At 40.7% G+C, this 20,463-nt stretch overlaps 2 protein-coding genes across 2 annotated transcripts in view; one reads left to right on the forward strand and one right to left on the reverse strand.

The window, feature by feature from the left end:
• LOC136871972 (mucin-2) overlaps positions 1–20,463 on the reverse strand; it is a 1,123,532-nt gene that overhangs the window by 932,535 nt on the left and 170,534 nt on the right. The window lies entirely within an intron of this gene.
• Positions 9,291–10,932, forward strand: LOC136872708 (26S proteasome regulatory subunit 8). The gene has a single exon (XM_067146532.2). The coding sequence runs from the start codon at positions 9,467–9,469 to the stop codon at positions 10,754–10,756; it is 1,290 nt and encodes a 429-aa protein (XP_067002633.2). The 5' UTR covers positions 9,291–9,466; the 3' UTR covers positions 10,757–10,932.

The raw sequence follows: 20,463 nt of genomic DNA on the forward strand, positions 1-20,463 counted from the left end.
ACATATTCTACATATTATGTGAAAATGTAACATTTTTGTACATATCTAGGTGTCAGCTCGTTTAATTTTCAGACTATAGTAAAATAATTGGCGAATTTTATCTCATATAAAATATACAGTATATCAATACCTAACATTGACTTCAAAATTCGTTTAAAATTGGGATTTCTAACCCCTTGTCTGTGAAATACAATAGGTCTGGGTGCTTCAACTGCATACTGTGAGGGAACAGATAATTTATGTTAATTATCTCACTATGTATTTTTTTTCAGAGCTTATAGATCCTTTCCAAAGTCCCTCCTAAGTAAGGGGTGGTGTACTCTAGTTGTTAGAAATGCAGATCAACAAGTTCTCGTAAAGAAATCCGGGTTTTGATAGGACACGCCCTCACAGGAAGAACTAAACCCTTGTCAGAATCTGAGGTGGCTAGATACCGTTCATTGGTCAGAGTTTCTAACAAACACCATGCTGCCTTGAAACGAAATCCAGGTTGTTCAAGCTCTCTGTCTGCAAGATCACTAGTGGCGCACAAGAAGAGCCCGCAGAAGTTATTTCACCCAAGCTAGTTTCAGCTTTAAAATGTACACAAGTGACTTCCTGCGATGTTGAGCGGTCCTTTTCAATCTACAAGATAATTGTATTGGATTAACGCCAAAACATCACAATGGAAAACGTGGAGAAGTACTTGATGACATACTGCGCATTACGATTTAAAAAAAAAAAAAGAGTTACCGTACTATTCGTGTTGTTTAATAAGGATTTAAAGAGAGATTCTATATTAACTTTATTTAGTAGCATTTATTTGTTTCATTTTCCGGGCATGAGAACAACAGGAAATTAGCTATAATAAGATTGTGTAATATACTCCGAGATTTACAGTGCATAACATTATTTTTAAATAGACTATTTGAAGTATTTTGATTATGCCTTTAATTTGATTATTTACAGTAATACTGTCAAAATTAGAAATACGTAGTCCATATAAATTATCTAAAGCAACGAGTTTTTTTAAATAAACTATGGAGGTATTTTAACCAATTTTAACCCCATGGCGCAACAGCCCCAAAGGCCCTTGGCCTACCAAGCGACCGCTGCTCAGCCCGAAGGCCTGCAGATTATGAGTTGCCGTGTAGTCAACACGACGGACCTTTTCGGCCCTTATTCTTGGCTTTCTAGACCGGGGCCGCCATCTCACAGTCAGATAGCTCCTCAACTGTAATCACGTAGGCTGAGTGGACCTCGAACCGGCTCTCAGATCCAGGTAAAAATCCTTGACCTGGCTGGGAATCGAATCCGGGGCCTTCGCATAAGAGGCAGGCACGTTACCCTACACCGCGGGGCCGGCTAATAATAATACAGCAGTACAAAATTAATAAACTTTGTTCATATTAGTACTGAAATACCTATTCCTACTAGGGGGAGTGATAGCTGAGTGGTATCGTCACCGGCTTGCTGCGTTTCGAATCCCAACCAATACCTGTGGGAATATTGAAACGAAACATCACGTCCCTAGAGTTACGACTGCGCGTAGAACTGGAGGTAGCTACGACCATGATAGCTATAGCCACGCAAAACGACAAGCTTACTTGCTTGCTCACTATTATTTCTGTTTCAAATTACTTTTAAGAATGTGTTTACATTAGCGAGAATAGTCAGAGTCGTCAGTCCCCTATCCTTCTGCATATATCGGTAGGTTGATTGTTCTAATATGAGTGTACATTTACCACTGAAGAGTTTTAAAATATCTTTGGTAAGACGGTAGGTACAGAATCATTCATTTTGTTTACAAGTATCCAACTTGATTCGTATTACTTATAATTTATTTTAACGTAATCGATTTATTTTCTGTTTGGAAAATATTTTCTCCACAAAGTAGTTAATATTTCTTATGACACGCACTTCCTCCTAGCTGTGTAAGGGAGGAAGGCTTAAATGAGTTCCTTTTCTTAATAATGACAAATTATTTTTTAAATGAAAAAAATACTTCAGTTCCTTTCGCTCTGAAAAATCTCTACCCCCGTGGACAAATCCCTCAGCCTGGTAAAACTGGACACCTGGCAAACCCAGGGTTGAAATTAGCGATCTACGGCTTCGTCATACTCACCATATTTAAAAATAACCCAAGGAAAACAGCTACAGGAAGGTCTAGGTTCCATGAGGCTGCAGAATGATCGAAGTTTGGGAATTTCTTAGCTGAATTCGGGAACAGATTTGTCAAGCCCTAATTTTTTCTCCGCTAAGATGAGACCTGACAATCCGCTAAAAATTAATCAAATTCGAAACAATTGCAATGTAGAGTACCGGTATATTCATTCAATTTAAACGATGAACATTTTTATATTAGGGTCTATATCAAAGTTGGTTGAAACAATTACATTTCCATATCATTATCTTCATCTGCCTCCAGTTCTTTTTTTGGTGTGCTGAATTTCTCTGTCTTTTGGTAAGCTGTAAACGTATCATTTTGCCAAAGGCTGTTTTCTAGTACAGTTGGACAGTTTTCTTCCATACGCCTTAGTCTGGCATGCACAGTCAGAATCAAGTTCATCATTTCAGTTCAGTCCGTTTCTGATGGACGTACTCTCTGCATTTCGCATGCCGAATGCTCTCTCGACATCATCATCATCAGGGCCTGTTTTATAAAATGATCTATAAAATGACGGCAAGAATCCAGTAAAATGATCCGAAAACTTTAAAATACGACAAATTTTAAATGAAAGTTTACAATCAATTTACTAATCGAGTTAATATAGCCTATATTTATGTTATAGACATCATAATAAGCTTTTGGGCTTTCACCATGTCAAGAAAAAAGGTGAAATTCTTTACGTTTCGGACAGAACTTCGCTCCGAGTCTTCAGAAGAAAATCTCGACTTTTCACGTGGAAGACTTCTCCAATAATATTGGGGGTGTCTCTCCTGGAATGTGAACATTCCCAAGAAGTAAAAGGTGAACAAAGTTCCTTTAGTTCCCAGATTGACAAAGCGTTGTGTCTCCATATTCATCCTCGCTGAAAGTTGCAATAATGAGAAAATGCTTCAAAATTTTCAGACATGTAAGAAAATGACTCAAAAATTATAAAATAGTCTAATAAATTCCATAAAATGACCAAATAATGGTGTATAATTTTAGAAAACCTAAAAATACAAAATGACAGAAAATGACCTAATAAATTAGCATTTCTACAATGTGGGGTACTATAAGCAGGGTTTCTGTACAAGTTAGCAATGTCTGTTGTGAACCAATTAAAAGATGACATGTCTTCAAAATCCTAGCCCTAACCATCATTATGGTAACTAATTCCATAATTTCATCTTTTTGTTTGTTTGTTTGTTGCATTTCACCACTCAATAGTTGTTGATTTTCATCACTAGAAGTCAATTTTCGTAATTATGGTGTCTGATATTGTTATCTCTCTCGCTAATGGTGTTTTAATTTATTTCACCATCCTGGGGAACCTATTCTGGTGCAATCAAAAACACTCAACAAAACATGGACTTCTTGCGACAGTCGGCTCTGTAGTTCTTCCGCCTGGCACAACGGAAATGTTTCACACCTTTATCCAAGTGGGATTTTTTTTGTCACCAAGACTCATTTTACCTTCTCTTTCCGTCCAAAAACGCTGTAAATTACAATAATATCCGCTAGAATCCCGCTATTCGTTCAACCCATATTTCTCTTCGCTGTGTAAGTTAAAAATACCAAATTTCACGGAAATTCCGTTAAGGTGGCAATCATGTCGTTGGTTCCTAATGTTTCTAATGTTCTAATATTTCTAATGCTGTTCTGTTGATTTCTTCTATGCTGTAGATCACTAGAACTTTACTTCTGAATGGCTGGTGGGCAAAAAATAAATACGTTAATTAACTGTTTCTTGGAAAAGGAGTTTTAAAACAATGGCGGATCATAACAGTCTTTCAGCCTGGCGCCAAACTTCTCAAAGCTTTGATAGGCTAAACGGCAAGACTCGCCTTGAAGTCTATATTGCATGCTGCTACTTCACAAGTGTATCCTGACCCAGATATCACACATCTGCCTGTCTAACTTAATTTGTTACTCTCGTAGAAATGAGACGCTAAAGCCTGCTCGCTCAAGATAATAATATTCTCGTCAAAGTTGACTAGCAGAGCAGCTATTCAGACAAATAATATATATAACGCTCAACTTGAGGAGTAGTAACATAAATTTTCTCTATCGCGTACTAGATACACAGTACAGGGAAGACTGACCAAATTATCTCGAGAAGCGCCAGCCAGAATGCACAGCACTCTAGAACTCGGGAGTTCGAATTCCACGACTGCTCATTGTTAAGTACGTATATTTTTCAGTACTATGTCAGCGTAGTAACTTTCTCAAGGCTACACCCTCCTTTGACTTTTCTTAAGAAATGCGCTTCTTTGCTTGTGCTAGTCTGCAGTGTATGTCGTCCTTAAGTAGCAAGTTCCGTGCGGTAAGAGGCGCGCGGCTGTAAGGTTGTATCCGAGAGATAGTGGATTCGAATCCCATTGTCGGCAGCCCTGAAGATTGTTTTCTGTGGTTTCTCATTTTCACACCAGGCAAATGCTGCGGCTGTACCTTAATTAATGCCACGGCCGCTTCCTTCTAACTCCTAGGCCTTTCCTATCCCATCGTCGCCATAAGACCTATCTGTGTCGGTGCAACGTAAAGCCACTAGCAAAAAAAATTAGCAAGTTATAGTCACCGGCCCGGCCGGGAATCGAACCCGTCGCTCTCTGAACCGAAGGTCCAATACGTTGACCATTTAGCCAAGAAGGCGGAGAAGTGATAAGATTATACCATGGTATATAAATTATTTAAATTCACGTGTTTCTAGAGTTTCTCCCAGAGCTTAGGATAAGTTTCGAACTGTAATAGAGCGCTCGACTCACAATCCAAAGTTCCCGGTTTCGATCCCGGCTGAGGCAGTCGATTTTTGAAGGAGAGTCAAAAATTATTGGCTTGTCAAAGATCTCTTATAGGATACTCAGTGTCACCGGAAAAAATTAAACTAATTCAGCCACAGTAATTATCCAATGAATTCCGCTTTCGTTCCCAGACAGCAGCACTCGACAGGAATGTCCAAACTTGTAAGCAGAAGCCTAAATCACATCACTTCAGAATGTCTGCTTCTCGGTAGCTGAGGCCATTCGAATAATCAGAATAGGAAAACGCACTGTCCTAATCGAACATGCCGGGACAGTTCCTAGTATAGACCACGACCGCCATCCCCCTCACCTTCTCCAAGCATCTCCTTCACCGTAACAAATCTCCCGGCCTGAGAGACGGCGTCACCGTCTAAGAGGCCCGCTTCCTTCAGGAGAGGAATGAAAACATTTTAGTATTAGTAAAATAATGAATACTGTAATGGTGGTTGTGTTTGCTATAAACGCAGTCGGTGTGTTGGAAGGAAGACCAGGAAATGATGAGAAAAAAGACTCTTTTAAGCAAATTTCGGACAATATTTAATATCTTCTGTACCATATTTCCAACTTTTTATGTCATATTCTGGTATGTATTAGGGCGTAAAAGAATGCATGTTCCACAGTTTTTAGGTCACAGAAATCCGAGCCCCAAAGATAAAACTTCACTCTCTTGGTATACGAGAGCGTGTGAGACGGAAAGAAAGAAACATACGAGAATCAGGGATGAGACCTTCAGCAAGTTAAAGTAGTGAAGAAGTGATTTCTTGCTATTTACGACATAGTGTAATATAATCTGATGCGAGGTATGGCTCCAACATGTGATCATATTAATCTTTAACACCCAGTACTGTATTGATCATGTGGCTGATAGCATGTCAGAGATTTATTGACAGGAAGCAACACGACAGCATGTCTCCCTGCTGAAATTGCTTCAATTACTGCTACTTCCGTTGAGCCGACCCCGACTAGAATAAAAATGTCAGAACAACTAGCTCACTTTTCACAGTAAAGTTATCAAGTGCACTGGCAAGTTCTTGGCAAAAATATCAAGTATGTGTCATGACAAAAATAAGAAGGAAGTACAACGGATATTCAACTAAATCTCCGGTAACGAAATTTTCAGAATGAAATGGAGTTTTTGAATATTTTCGCTTTTATTTTCAATCAGTCCGAGCTGAGTGATTCAGATGTAGAAGAGCTGGCCTTCTGACTCCAAGTTGTTGGGTTCGATCCCGGATAGGATCGAATGTAACTGAAGGGAGCTGCATATGCGTTTGGAACGACCCATCTTTTCGTAAAGCTGTTGGAGTCGATGTGGGGGACCTAATTGTGCATATTTTAAATGACGGTAATATGTCAGAAACTATTTAAAAAATCGATTCTCACAGATTTTCCAGATTTAATATTGTACTAAAAAAAACAGTACCAAGGTCTTGACAAGTTAGAATGGGAAGTACATCAATACTCCAAAACACTCCTTAAAACAACTATCAATGACGTGCATACAACTAGGGACCTGGATACGGAAGCTGTAGAATACGTACTTTTGCTGGAATTACCAAATCTAATTGCATCAAAAAGCATTGCACCTTAAACTAAGATAATGATCGCCATCCGTACGAGTTACGAAGAAAACTTCGAGAGTAATCATACAGATGACGCAGAAAATATTATATTAGAAAAAGAAAACTACGGTGACAGGATAATCTGGAAATATTTTTCGGCAACTGATCAGTCTTAGGACTATAAACCGATGATGATGATGATGAACTGTTTTGGTAGTGGTTCGTAGTGTGGTGTATTGTATATGTATGAAAAGGGAAGTGTTGGGGCAAACACAAACAATCAGACCCCGAGCCAAAAACAATTAAATATACGAGATTAAAACTCCCCGACCCGGTCGGGAACCGAACCCGGAAGCCCTCTGAAACGAAGGGAAGTACGTTGACCTTTCAGCCAAGGAGCCTAATTATAACTGGAAAGTAAAATGTCCGGCTCCATGGCTAAATGGTTAGCGTGCTGGCACTTGGTCACAGGGGTCCCGGGTTCGATTCCAGGTAGGGTCGGGAACTTTAACCGTCATTGGTTAATTTCGCTGACATGGGAGCTGGGTGTATGTGTCGTCTTCATCAACATTTCATCGTCATCACGACGCGCAGGTCACCTACGGGAATCAAATCAAAATACCTGCACCTGGCGAACTGAACATGTCCTCGGAGACTCCCGGCACAAAAAGCCATACTCCATTATTACTGGAAAGAAATGTTAATAATAAAGGTATGTTGGACACGCTTTCTGCAGGTACCTTCCATTATTTGCAGTAAATCTAAAAGTCATTCCACTGATGTTAAGGGCGCTGAATGCAGTTTTCACACATGTTTGTTCAAAGCTGCCCCTGTCTTGTTCTAGTATAATGTCTTTGCAGAAATACAATAATCAATATAAAAGGATATTTAATATGGGGATAGAAAACGCAGTTCGTCATTCAAAACTCATTTGAAATCACGGTAAGATCACTTCCACCCCACAAGCGTAATTAGGGGGTGGCAAGGGGTGGCAGTTGCCACCGCAATATCTTGAAGGAAACCAAATTTTCGTAATACAGTTTTACAGACGTAGAAATACATATTTTTACAATAAGTTTTTCGTTACTCTTATGTCAATGAAACAAAATGATCGTTGCAAAAATTTAGGATACCTACATAATGTTCATAGAAATAATTTATATTATTGTTCAATTTTACCTTCCCCCATAATTCTAATTAAAATGTCGCTAATAAGCTCCGAAAGAATTCCAGATGAGCGCTGAACGCCACGGACTGCTCCATTTGAGACAGTGCAACAGTATTACAAAGCTACAATGCTGTTTCCTGATACTGACATTCCTAAGCAAGAAATAGAGAGGCTTCCAGAAAATAAGTTGGATGTTCTTAACCATGTAAGTCAAGTTATAAAGAGAAGCAAAGTAGAGGTGATCATTGTAAAATATGTTAGTAAGTTTTACACTTAGAACAAGAAACTTCTTTTGTATGAGCTGCAGTGTTGGAAGAATGAAATATATATATCCAAGAAAGAGCTGTCTTTATTTGTAGAAAAGTATTTAGAACGTGTATTCGCTCTGATTTTTAAAATTTAAAGTTTTACAGTTTCAGTGAATTCAGCAATCTGTGAGGGGTACTTTTCATGCTTGCCGGCGTTTAGAAACATACTGGAGGAACAGAATCGTCCAGGAGAGGCCATCCTCCTTGGCTTTTTAGCCATCAAAAGTATTACCAAACCAAACCAAACCAAACCCCATGGCACTACAGCCCTTGAAGGGCCTTGGCCTACCAAGCGACCGCTGCTCAGCCCGAAGACCTGCAGATTACGAGGTGTCGTGTTGTCAGGACGACGAATCCTCTCGGCAGTTATTTTTGGCTTTCTAGACCGGGGCCGCTATCTCACCGTCAGATAGTTCCTCAATTCTAATCACGTAGGCTGAGTGGACCTCGAACCAGCCCTCAAGTCCAGGTAACAATCCCTGATCTGGCCGGGAATCGAACCCGGAGCCTCAGGATAAAGGGCAGGCATGCTACCCCTACACCATGGGGCTAGCCGCAAAAATATTACTAATTTCAAAATTAATTAATACTTTAATTAAAATCGAAAGAGAAGACTTCATTTTGGGTAAAAATGAGATGTGATAAGATTAGGTATAATAAAGAAAAGGTTTGTATTTTGTCCACGTTGTCTGCCTGAGTTTTACTTTTACGGATAAAAACAGGCAAAGTAACAAATACATTTGAATTAGGTCTACTTTTTATTCTGCGTGAATGTTCTTTACTTTACAGAGGTTTGGTTATTAAATTAAAATGATTAACTTAGAATATTAGCAATATTTTTGCAGTCGAAAATTGCTCTCAACCCCCCGGTACTCCTTGTCCCCCAATCAAAATGCCCAAATTACGCCCATGTCCACCGTTAAAACTTGTCGAGTCACTCGACTAGTACAAGATCTATATAGACCTCGGACTAGCAGGAGGACAGCAGCGCACGCCGACTCAGCGACTACAATGTGAAGCTTGCCGAGAGTGAGGGAGGGATCCAGTCAGCCGTGAGAGTGACAGATCTTGTTTTGCACATCCATGACGCAGAAACAGAGGCGCAGCGGGCTGCCCGAACTTGCTCAGTCACTAACAGAGCTCCGACGACAATGCAGTTATTAAAATATCTGTGAGTATACACACAGCTATTATTCTTGTATGTGTGCCGCACTGGATGTTCTACAATACCTCCGGCATTGTTCAAACAACATAACTTTTTAAAATGTGGAAGTAAAATTATAGTGTGCTATTTCGTGGTGCGTGTTTCTGGCATGTGTGCTCGTTTAGAAATTCTTGAACGTTTCCTTTAACATGTGTAATGAAATTGAGTGCTACAGCAGCTACGAACATTAGTCCGAGTTCTGAGTTCTTTACTAGTTTGAGGTGTGTGCTACAACAGGAAACGCACTATACAGACATTAAATAGACATATTCAGTATAGCCTAACATACAATCCGAAAATGGCTTTTACTAGTCTACAGACACTTTTTGGGGCTCCTGCCAAAGATAAATGTATGGATGACGTACTCATATCCTTCGACTTGGAATGGATGGACTATGACGAACAGCATTCCACAGGTGAAGGTCTGCGATTTTATTTCAACACGAAGATTGAGGAGTTGCAGCTGATTCTGGCAGAAAAGATAAATAACTTACGCCGTTTACAAGCCACGAGGAATGAGCTTAATGCGAAAGTTCGGATGCTGCGCGAGGAACTGCAGCTACTTCAAGAGCAAGGTTCGTACGTAGGAGAGGTAGTGAAACCAATGGACAAGAAAAAAGTACTTGTTAAAGTTCATCCTGAGGGTAAATTCGTCGTGGATATAGACAAGAATATTGATATCAAGGATGTTACACCTAATTCGAGAGTAGCTCTACGCAGTGAGAGTTATACACTTCACAAGATTCTGCCCAGTAAGGTAGATCCCTTGGTTTCACTAATGATGGTAGAGAAGGTGCCCGATAGTTCGTACGAAATGGTTGGAGGTTTGGACAAGCAAATAAAGGAAATTAAGGAAGTGATTGAGCTCCCAGTAAAGCACCCTGAATTGTTTGATGCGTTAGGTATAGCTCAACCCAAAGGAGTACTTCTCTATGGCCCTCCAGGGACGGGCAAAACTCTATTAGCACGTGCAGTGGCGCATCACACAGATTGTACCTTTATCAGAGTGTCAGGGTCCGAGCTAGTGCAGAAGTTCATCGGAGAAGGTTCAAGGATGGTGCGAGAGTTATTCGTAATGGCCAGAGAGCATGCTCCTTCCATCATCTTCATGGATGAGATTGATTCCATTGGCTCTTCAAGAATCGAAGGAGGAAGTGGCGGCGATTCTGAGGTGCAGCGGACGATGTTAGAACTTCTCAATCAGCTGGATGGTTTTGAAGCTACAAAGAATATAAAAGTCATCATGGCAACAAACAGAATTGACATCCTAGATCCTGCGCTCCTACGACCAGGTCGTATTGATCGGAAGATTGAGTTTCCACCACCCAATGAAGAGGCCCGGCTGGATATTCTGAAGATCCATTCACGGAAGATGAATTTAACACGAGGCATTCATCTACGTAAAATTGCGGAACTCATGCCGGGAGCTTCAGGAGCTGAGGTTAAAGGGGTATGTACCGAAGCTGGTATGTATGCTCTACGTGAACGTCGAGTCCACGTAACTCAAGAGGATTTCGAGATGGCTGTAGCTAAGGTCATGCAGAAAGATTCAGACAGGAACATGTCCATTAGGAAGCTGTGGAAGTAACAATCTTCTTGGGTTAACTCGTCAAAATACAGGTCAGGATGTAAAATTAAACATGTTTCAAGCCTGATAATTAGCCTCCTTTTATTGTACGTATTTTCCACTTTAATTCAGTCATATGTTATCTTTATGAACTAAAGAATCAATTTAAGTAGGTTATAACTTTATTAAAAGGAATACATGCCAGTAAGAAATTTTCAAGATAATCTGTCAAAAAACTGTGAAATTATTTGCTCTGAAACTGATCCCAAGCTGAGACTCAAATTCACCCATTCGTGTTTCATCTGCGTGCTTATTTGAAATACGTATTTCACACACTGAATTCAAACTAATTGCTGATATTTCATGTGCTTGCTTGGTGAATTTTATGTCTAGTCGTACTCTGGATATTAATAGTGAAATAATAGCGTCAAAAATTAAATATTCGGTTGTATTTTTATTCTTTTGTAACATTATTTAACTATGCACACACGGAAGAGAGAAAACTTTAATCATTGTTGCAACAACTAGTAAGTGAAGTGTATCGCAGATGTACTGCTCTCACTGTTTATCATAGATGATTAATACACTGGTCAGAATGTAAAATTAAACATATTTCAAGCTTGTCTGAAAATTAATGGTATCGGAAATTCATAAAATTCTTATACTGATTGTAATTAATTGTACATACATGTTATACTTGTTCATATAACTTCCAATTTTATTAGTTCAGTCATGTGTCAGCTTTATATATTTAGGACGCGACGTAAGTAAGTCTAAGCTTCATAAGGAAAAATGCATGCCAGAGAAGAAGACATTTTCAAACTAATCAGTAAATTATTTACTTTGAATCTGATCTCAAGTTGTTAATGAAAATTAAATATATTTGTGATTAATCTGCGTGTCCTCACCGAAATATGTATTTCACATTAAATTCAAACTCATTTCTGGTCCTTCGTGCTTGCATGGTCAGTTTTACGTTATGTCTGACTGAGCACGAATACTGAAATAATATAATCATAATGAAGTATTCGGTTACTTTTCTTCTTGTGATAACAGCGTTTAAACATGCCTTTCATGCACAGTAGTTAATTCATGCGAATCAGTGTTGCAACAAGTAGTAGGCGTAACTGAAGTGTAGGCTACCAATGCTGTTCTGCTCTCTTGTTTCGTTCCTCATTGTCTGCTCTCATACCTATTTCATTCCTCATTGTTTAAAAGAAAAATCAAGCACGTCTGATAAGTAGTTAGGCTGGGTACCTTGTTATGTATGTGAAATTGTATAAAATCCTGATGTTGACTGTAATGTAATATCGTGTTCAATATTTATTGTATTACTTACACTGTTTAGTAGTTCAGTAATGTGTCAGTTTTATATAATTAGGTAGCAATGGAAATAGGCCTTAATTCATTTGAAAGAATCCTTGCCAGAGAGTAAGAAGTTTTCAACCTAATCAGCCCGATTATTTAATTGTTGTTACTGTAAATTATTCACCTACTTGTTCATTGGAATAAGTGTTTCACAGTGAATTCAATCTAACTGCTGGCCATTCATGTGTTTGCTTAGCCAATTTTACGTCGAGCCTGACTCAGGATACTACTACTAAAATAATATAATCGAAACTGAAATATTGTCTTCTTGTGACAACAGTGTTTAACCGTTCCTTTCACGCATTATTATATTAAACACATTAATTGATATTGCACTAGGTGTAATTGAAGTGTATTTATGATGTACTGCTCTCATATTCCTCATCATTTATCTGCGAAGAGTATTCTGCAAGCTAAGATTTGTGTGTGTGTCTATGAATAAGTGCGAGCGCGTATAAAGTTTTTGATCATGACTAGGTAACTGGGTAGGCGTGCTTCAAATTGTACCGGATACTACTTGTACTAGCCTATTTAAACAATTAGGATGATGGTGTCTTTTGTTTTGATAGTGTTATAACAAAATTACAATGAGGTTTGTTTCTATGGAAATTTAATCCATTAAACAAGATGAGCACGCAACTTGAATTCTATGCTAAGATTGAATACATTATTGCATTCGTTTTCATAACCATACTTCTTCTTCTTAGTATTGCATATACTTATCAGTTACTAACTTTTTATCGCAGTTATGTGAAAGCAACTGCACCTATGGAATCAGATGATTTATTTTCATTATATCAAGATAGTTAGAAAGTGTCTTAATGGGTACATACCGCTTTTGTGATAGCGCTATATCTCTAACGAAATACTAATTTTATCAATAACATTGTATTAAAAGGTAATGCTTGGTTATCACGGGTAATTGCTAATGTAATTATGTACATCATGCTTGGAGTTAATCAGGTACGTTGTTTGACATATCAACTGTATCTTCCATTACTCTTGAGTTTTGTAGCAGTTGTAATTGAGACAAATTTAATAAAAAGTGATGATATAAACTGAATTGTATCGTAGGGTATGATATTTAATTACACCATAGGAGATTCAAAGTGGTTAATACTCCAATATTATTTAAATTAATTAACATCGGACGACAGTCACAGGTGTTCGTGAAAAGAGTGTGTGCTTTAACAGGTTAGCCTAGTGGTGGTGATGGCAGATTTTGGATTCTGACATTCCGTTAATCTTCTGGCATTTCAATACATCTCCGACGTGTTATTCCACTGTTTTTATTTATTTATTTGTATTTATTTATCGTACGGTTTTCAGAGTCGGGAGTGTCCGAGGATATGTTCGTCTCGCCTGGTGCAGGTCTGTCTATTTGACGTCACGGGCAAACTGCATGTCTCCGCGTAAGATGGTTATTATCTGTCTGGCGCGGTTTATTTTTCAGCATATCAGATGGACGTTGTCCATTGTTGAATTCCACTGTTTGCATACTGTGCTATGTTACGAACTGTAGAGTCATATCCGTACACGTAGGTACTTGGTTTTCTTCTTCACAATACTGTGGCATATTTCCGAATCTACTACGAAACGTAGGGATTTAGTATTGCTGGTTACAATTTTGAGGAAAATCTATTTTTTAATTTTTTTTGACTCTTAACACTGCTGCACTGAAAGGTACAAAGAGACCAATATTTTTTGATGATGCATGTTACCAAAATATTGAACTTCTTTTTTTTTAATTTTTTTTTTACAGTTTGCTTTACATCGCACCACACATAGGTTTTATGGGGACGAAGGAGTAGGAAAGTGCCAGGAGTGGGAAAGAAACGGCCATGGCCTTAATAAAGGAACAGCCCCAGCATTTGCCTAGTTTGAACATGGGGAACCACGGAAAACCATATTTAGGGCTACGACATTGGGGTTCGAAGTCACTATATCCCGAACGCAAGCTCACAGCTGCGCGCACCAAACCGCACGGCCAACTCGCTTGGTGTTTCCATTTCTGCAATGGCGGGCAACACAGTCTGTCTATAATTTATAAAAATCATGCAAACACTATTTTTATGAGACTTCGGTAATGCAAAAAAATGAGAACAATTTTTTAGTACACTCCAGTAATCTACATATTGGTTCTTCTCCATTGTCGAAGTAACACTACACTTACTGAATATGCACACAATGCGGAATATTTCAATAATTCAATTGTTGTATTATGATGCGCAAGTTACAATAGCGTGAATCACTGAACAACACTACCATCAACGCCAACGGCCAGGTATAATAATAATAATAATAATAATAATAATAATAATAATAATAATAATAATTTCGTGTGGCTATCTCTAGCCGAGTGCAGCCCTTGTAAGGCAGACCCTCCGATAAGGGTGGGCGGCATCTGCCATGTGTAGGTAACTGCGTGTTATTATGGTGGAGGATAGTGTTATGTGTGAGTTGCAGGGATGTTGGGGACAGCACTAACACCCAGCCCCCGGGTGATTGGAATTAACCAATGAAGGTTAAAATTCCAGACCCGGTTGGGAATCGAACCCGGGACCCTCTGAACCGAAGGCCAGTACGCTCACCATTCAGCCAACGAGTCGGACAACGGCCATGTTAAAATACAATATTGCGCATAGACGTCAAAAAATTTACACGGATACAGTAGCTATAAACAGGGATGAGTTCGTTGAATTCCTACAGTTTTTTTTTTTTCGTGTGGCTATATATAGCCGGGTGCAGCTTTTGTAAGGCAGACCCTCCGATAAGGGTGGGCGGTTTCTGGCATGTGTAGATAACTGCGTGTTATTGTGGCGGAGGATAGTGTTATGTGTGGTGTGTGATTTGCAGGGATGTTGGGAACAGTACAAATACCCAGTCCTCGAGCCAAGGGAATTACTATTTAAAGTTAAAATCTCCGACCCGGCCGGTAATCGAACCCGGGACCCTCTGGACCAAAGGCCAGCACGCTAACCATTTAGCCATGGCGCCGGACAACGACCAGGTTAAAATATAATATTGCGCATAGACGTCAAAAAATTTACAAGGATACAGTAGCTATAAACAGGCGAGTCCGTTGAATTCTTCCAGTGATCTGGGGGCGGTAGAATATATCTGCGGCAAAGATCATCAGCAGCACTACCACAGCCTGTCGTAAGAGGCGACTAAAGGAATCCCCCAGGGTTCACCGAGCGAGTTGGCCTTGCGGTTAGGGTCGCACAGCTGCCAGTTTGCATTCGGAAGATAGTGGATTCGAATCCCACCGTCGGCAGACCTGAAGGAGGTTTACCGTGGTTTCCCATTTTCACGCCAGGGAAATGCTGAGGCTGAACCTTAATTAAGGTCACGGCCGCTACCTTCCCAGTCCTAGCTCTTTTCCATCCTTCCGTCGCCGAAAACCTTCGAAGTGACAGTCCGATCCTTTACGCGTCACGCCCTTTTACCGAACGAATAATAATAATAATAATGGAGATATTCGCGATTATACAGCATTTTTCACAAACGTGCGATATCTCAGGACATAGTACATAACAACAATTAAGGAAAAAAACTACTTTCAATTTTTTTATGTCTTATGTTTATCGCATAGACACCCAACGGAGATACGGTTTACTCTGCCACTTCGTAGGCCTAGAGTAAAACAGAACGTCGAAATTGACGTGCAAGCAGCCAGATGACGTCAAATGAATATGCCTGCACGCGGTAATTGAGGACAAACGATTGCTGTCGTTGAGAACTGTTTTAGTCATCATGGTAACGAACAAGCTGACAATTGTGGTGATTGTTGTGGTTGTTCTGCAAAACCCCGTGGTCATTAGCTTCTATTGAGAAGGAAAATAATGATAAAGATAATAATAAAATAATACCGTCGGCAAAGAACATGAGTTAACCAAAGGTGGTTGGATAAGATACATGAAAGTGAGAAGCCTGGCACAAGTAAGCGGAAGCAATGCCAGGATTCAGCTACGGGCCCCGTGGTCGCAAACCCACCCTCTCCAAGTTCAGAGCCCGTGAGGCCCCTTTTCGTCGCCTTTTACGACAGACAGGGGATACCGTGGGTGTAGCCGAGTCTGTCTATCATTCCACTTTTTAAGGCTCCTCACTTTCAACTCTCCTATTCGACCTTCCTTGGTCAATTCTTATTATCGACGGTATTAGGATTGCCAGGCTACGAGAACCCTTCATTTTCACGTCCTTCGTGGCCTCACCCTTTCTTTCGCCGCTGCCTTCACACAGTACTTCCAAGAACCGGATCTGATCCTGTTTTTCGCTTCTGATTACTCTTGAGAAAATGGTTCCCTAATTGTACTTTCTTTCAAAACAGTATCCCCTTGAGGGCGGGGCCGGTATAATACATGCACGGCATCCTCTGCCTGTCGTAAAAGGCAACTAAAAGGGACCCCAGGGACCTGACAGCGTCGGTGGCGTCAACGAGGCCTTAGCTGAGTCCTGGCATTGCTTCTTATTTTCTTCATTTTCATCTTTAATATCTGACTTTCGTTGATCAACTCCCGTTCTTTTCCAACCCCATGGTATTAAGTTTCCGAGGCCTAGGGAGTCTTTCATTTTTTTTTTTTTTTTTTGCTAGTTGCTTTACGTCGCACCGACAAAGATAGGTCTTATGGCGACGATGGGTTATGAAGGGCCTGAGAATTTCGAAGGAAGCTGCTGTTTGCCTTAAGTAAGGTACAGCCCCAGCATTTGCCTGGTATGAACATGGGAAACCACGGAAAACCATCTTCAGGACTGCCGACAGCGGGGCTCGAACCTACTATCTCCCGAATACTGGATACTGGCCGCACTTAAGCGACTGGAGCTATCGAGCTCGGTGTTCCATTTTCTCGTCTGATTAGTACAAAGACTAACCCGTTAACGAAGGATACGACAGCTAGTGTATTACCGGTATATTTCGGGAATGTATTCCACCAGGATTCCGAGCGACCTACTTTGAGTCTTGCAACCAGCTAGCTGCGTAGTTTGAGTGCATGAAAAGTACAGCCGCGCAGACACACTGGCTGGGCTCAAACTCTCGACCGTCAGCAGCAAGTAGAGTGGTCCCGAAATCAATACAGGAGCAGCTCCGCCCCTTCCCAGTACCCCTGACCTTCCACAACAGCACGGAGCGAGCCAGTGACCTTGACCCAGTGCCTCCTAAATGCGCTTCGCTTTAGCTCGAACTGTCGGCTTTCTGCAGCACGGAACAGCAACTGTAACACTCCATGTGGAACACAATGCTGACATCTGTCACCGTCCTCAACTAACCCTTCAAAATATGTTATCCAACAAGTAAACTCTTTTATATACTGCTAGGACGTCTTTTCCACAAGCGATACGATGTTCATGATGACAACTGCAATAAAGTCTGAAGGTCATGCATCAAAACCACCAAAGAGCTGTAGATAACAACAAATAATGCTAGCGGCGATTAAAAGGACGTTTTATAAAATCATACTGGCATTCGGTCTGCAAGACCATGCAGCCAGCCCTTTTCGTTTATTAAAGGAGCAACATCTTCACACCATGGAGCCTGTCCTGGCGGTAGCCCCCTGTCATGGCCTTAAGCCACATGGTATAGGAGCTTGGGCTGGGTGAGGATAGTTTAGACAAGAGAAATTGAATGTATCTTGTCACAATGTTAAGTTAGTTTCACTTTAAAATTCGGCTAGTGCTTAATATACTGGCTTCAATTGCAAGTACCCCCCGTGGGTGGGGCGGTAGAGTAACACCCACGGTATCCTCTGCCTGTCGTAAGAGGTGACTGAAAGGGGTCCGAGGGGCTCAAGGTGGAGCATGGGGTGGCGACCATGGGGACCTTAGCTGAGTCCTGGCATTGCTTCCACTTGCGCCAGGGTCCTCACTTTCATCTATCCTATCCGACCTCCCTTGGTCAACTCTTGTTCTTTTCTGACCCCGAAGGTATTAGAGGACTCGAAGCCCAACGAGTTTTTCATTTTCACGCTTTTCGTGGCCCTTGTCTTTCTTTGTCCGATACCTTCATTTTTCGAAGTGTCAGATCCCTTCCATTCTTTCCCTCTGATTAGTGTTATATAGAGGATGACTGCCTCGTTGTACTTCCTCTTAAAACAATAATCACCACCACCTCACTCAATTACAAGTACTTATATTCAGAAGATATGTTTAGGCTAACTATTACGTTAGGAACACGAAAAAATGTTTAAAGAAAAGAAATTATATAATAATGAGCTTCAATTGCAAATACGTTTATTCAGAAGATAAGTTATTTTCAAGTTAACTATAACAATTAAACTTGGTGGAAACACATTTCAATAAATGCAATCTGTCCACTTCACCACTTTGCCATTGCACAATTTTCTTCTGGATGTCCATCTATGGTTTTCTTGTCAGTTTTTGGTACGGAACCAGAGCATAACTATTTAGCTGAATGTCTGTTTGTACTTTTCTGAAGATGGACCATGAGTGTGATTTCCTACGCGCCTAGACAAAAGAAGATCACTGCTTCTTCGAGAATCTCCATCCCTGATCATCAATAGATTTCACTTTGCTATAATGTCTGAATGTAATGTTTAAAAAGTAGGAGTGTCAGACCCCTTTCACTATACAGTACCTTACTTTCTCGGTACTAGATTCACCACCACTGTGATCTCTGCCGCCAGGTTCATGCTAGTTCGCATCCGTCCCTTTCAGTTTTATAAGGAATGGCTACAAATTGGTTCCTTGTGATTTGTATTTAGTGCATCCTAAACTTGTATGGCTGAGGTCGGCTTCTTGATTGGGATAAGAGGGGCAATGTGGGAAGTCTACCAACAGATGACGGGGATAAGATAAGATGTCCGAGTCTTATTCTGATAATTGAGGTGATATGATTGACGTAATGAGTCGGGCTTGAATTTTTATGACGTCATACTTCTAGCCCGGTCTCTTTTCAAAAAAGGGCCTACGTTAAATTAAAACATTTCTAACTTTGTTTTGTCTAATAGAATACGTCTATCGTTTCGTTCCAATACTGGGTTCCACGGTAAAAACCCGTGTCCCAGAGAAGCGTTTGCCAGACTTCCTTCTATAATTTAAAAACTATAAAAGCTAGTAAAAAACTGACATTAAAAGAGGAAGGTACAAAGACTCGATGCAAAGATCAGATGGCGTAATGGACAGCGTTGCGCGCATCCGCCATCTTATGAAGAAACCGTAGTTCGGAAAGTGAAGTAAGTAACATTAGTACATAGCTCAGGACCCCCCTGTGGGTGGGTGCGGTAGAATAACACCCACGGTATCCCCTGCCTGTCGTAAGAGGCGACTAAAAGGGGCTCCAGGGGCTCTGAACTTTGGAGCGTGGGTTGGCGACCGCGGAGCCCTCAGCTGAGTCCTGGCATTGCTTCCACTTACTTGTGTCAGGCTCCTCACTTTCATCTATCCTGTCCGACCTCCCTTGGTCAACTCTTGTTCTTTTCCGACCCCGACGCTATTAGGTTTGCGAGGGCTAGGGAGTCTTTCATTTTCATGCCCCTCGCGGCCCTTGTCTTCCTTTGGCCGATACCTTCATTTTTCGAAGTGTCGGACCCCTTCCATTTTTCACTCTGATTAGTGTTATATAGAGGATGGTTGCCTAGTTGTACTTCCTCTTAAAACAATAATCACCACCACCACCACCATAGTTCAGGACAGCGACCAGCATGTATTGCAAGCTGTCGTTTATTTCGTCTTTGCGAGATCTTTGTAAAAAAAAAAAAAAAAAAACGTAGGTATATGACATGTAGTGAAACAGTTGTAATTTTTTTGTAAATTTTCTTTTCTTTCTTTATTAATTCCCCTGTGGGCCGGGGCGGTAGAATAATATCCACGGTATCCGCTGCCTGTCGTAAGAGGCGACTATAAGGGCCCCAGGGGCTCTCAGCTTTGGAGCGTGGGTTGGCGACCACGGGGCCCTTAGCTGAGTCCTGGCATTGCTTCCACTTACTTGTGCCAGGCTCCTCACTTTTATCAATCCTATCTGACTTTCCTTGGTCATCTCTTGTTCTATTCCGACCCCGACGCTATTAGGTTTGCGAGGCCTAGGGAGTCTTTCATTTTCACGTCTATCGTGGCCCTTGCCTTTCTTTGGCCGATACCTTGATTTTTCGAAGTTTCGGATCTCTTCCCTTTTCTTCTCTCTGATTAGGGTTATACAGAGGATGGTTGCTTAGCTGTACTTCCTCTTAAAACAGTATTCACCACCACCACCCTCCTCCCTTTCATCTATCCTATTCGACCTCCCATTGTTATGTCTTGTTCTTTTCCGACCCCGAAGGTACAAGGTATCGAGGCCTAAGAAGTCTTTCATTTTCACGCCCTTGGTGACCATTGTCTTTCTTTGGCGGATATCTTCATTTTTCGAA

This window comes from Anabrus simplex, chromosome 4 (genome assembly GCF_040414725.1).
Source record: "Anabrus simplex isolate iqAnaSimp1 chromosome 4, ASM4041472v1, whole genome shotgun sequence".
Classification (NCBI taxonomy): Eukaryota; Metazoa; Arthropoda; class Insecta; order Orthoptera; family Tettigoniidae; genus Anabrus; species Anabrus simplex.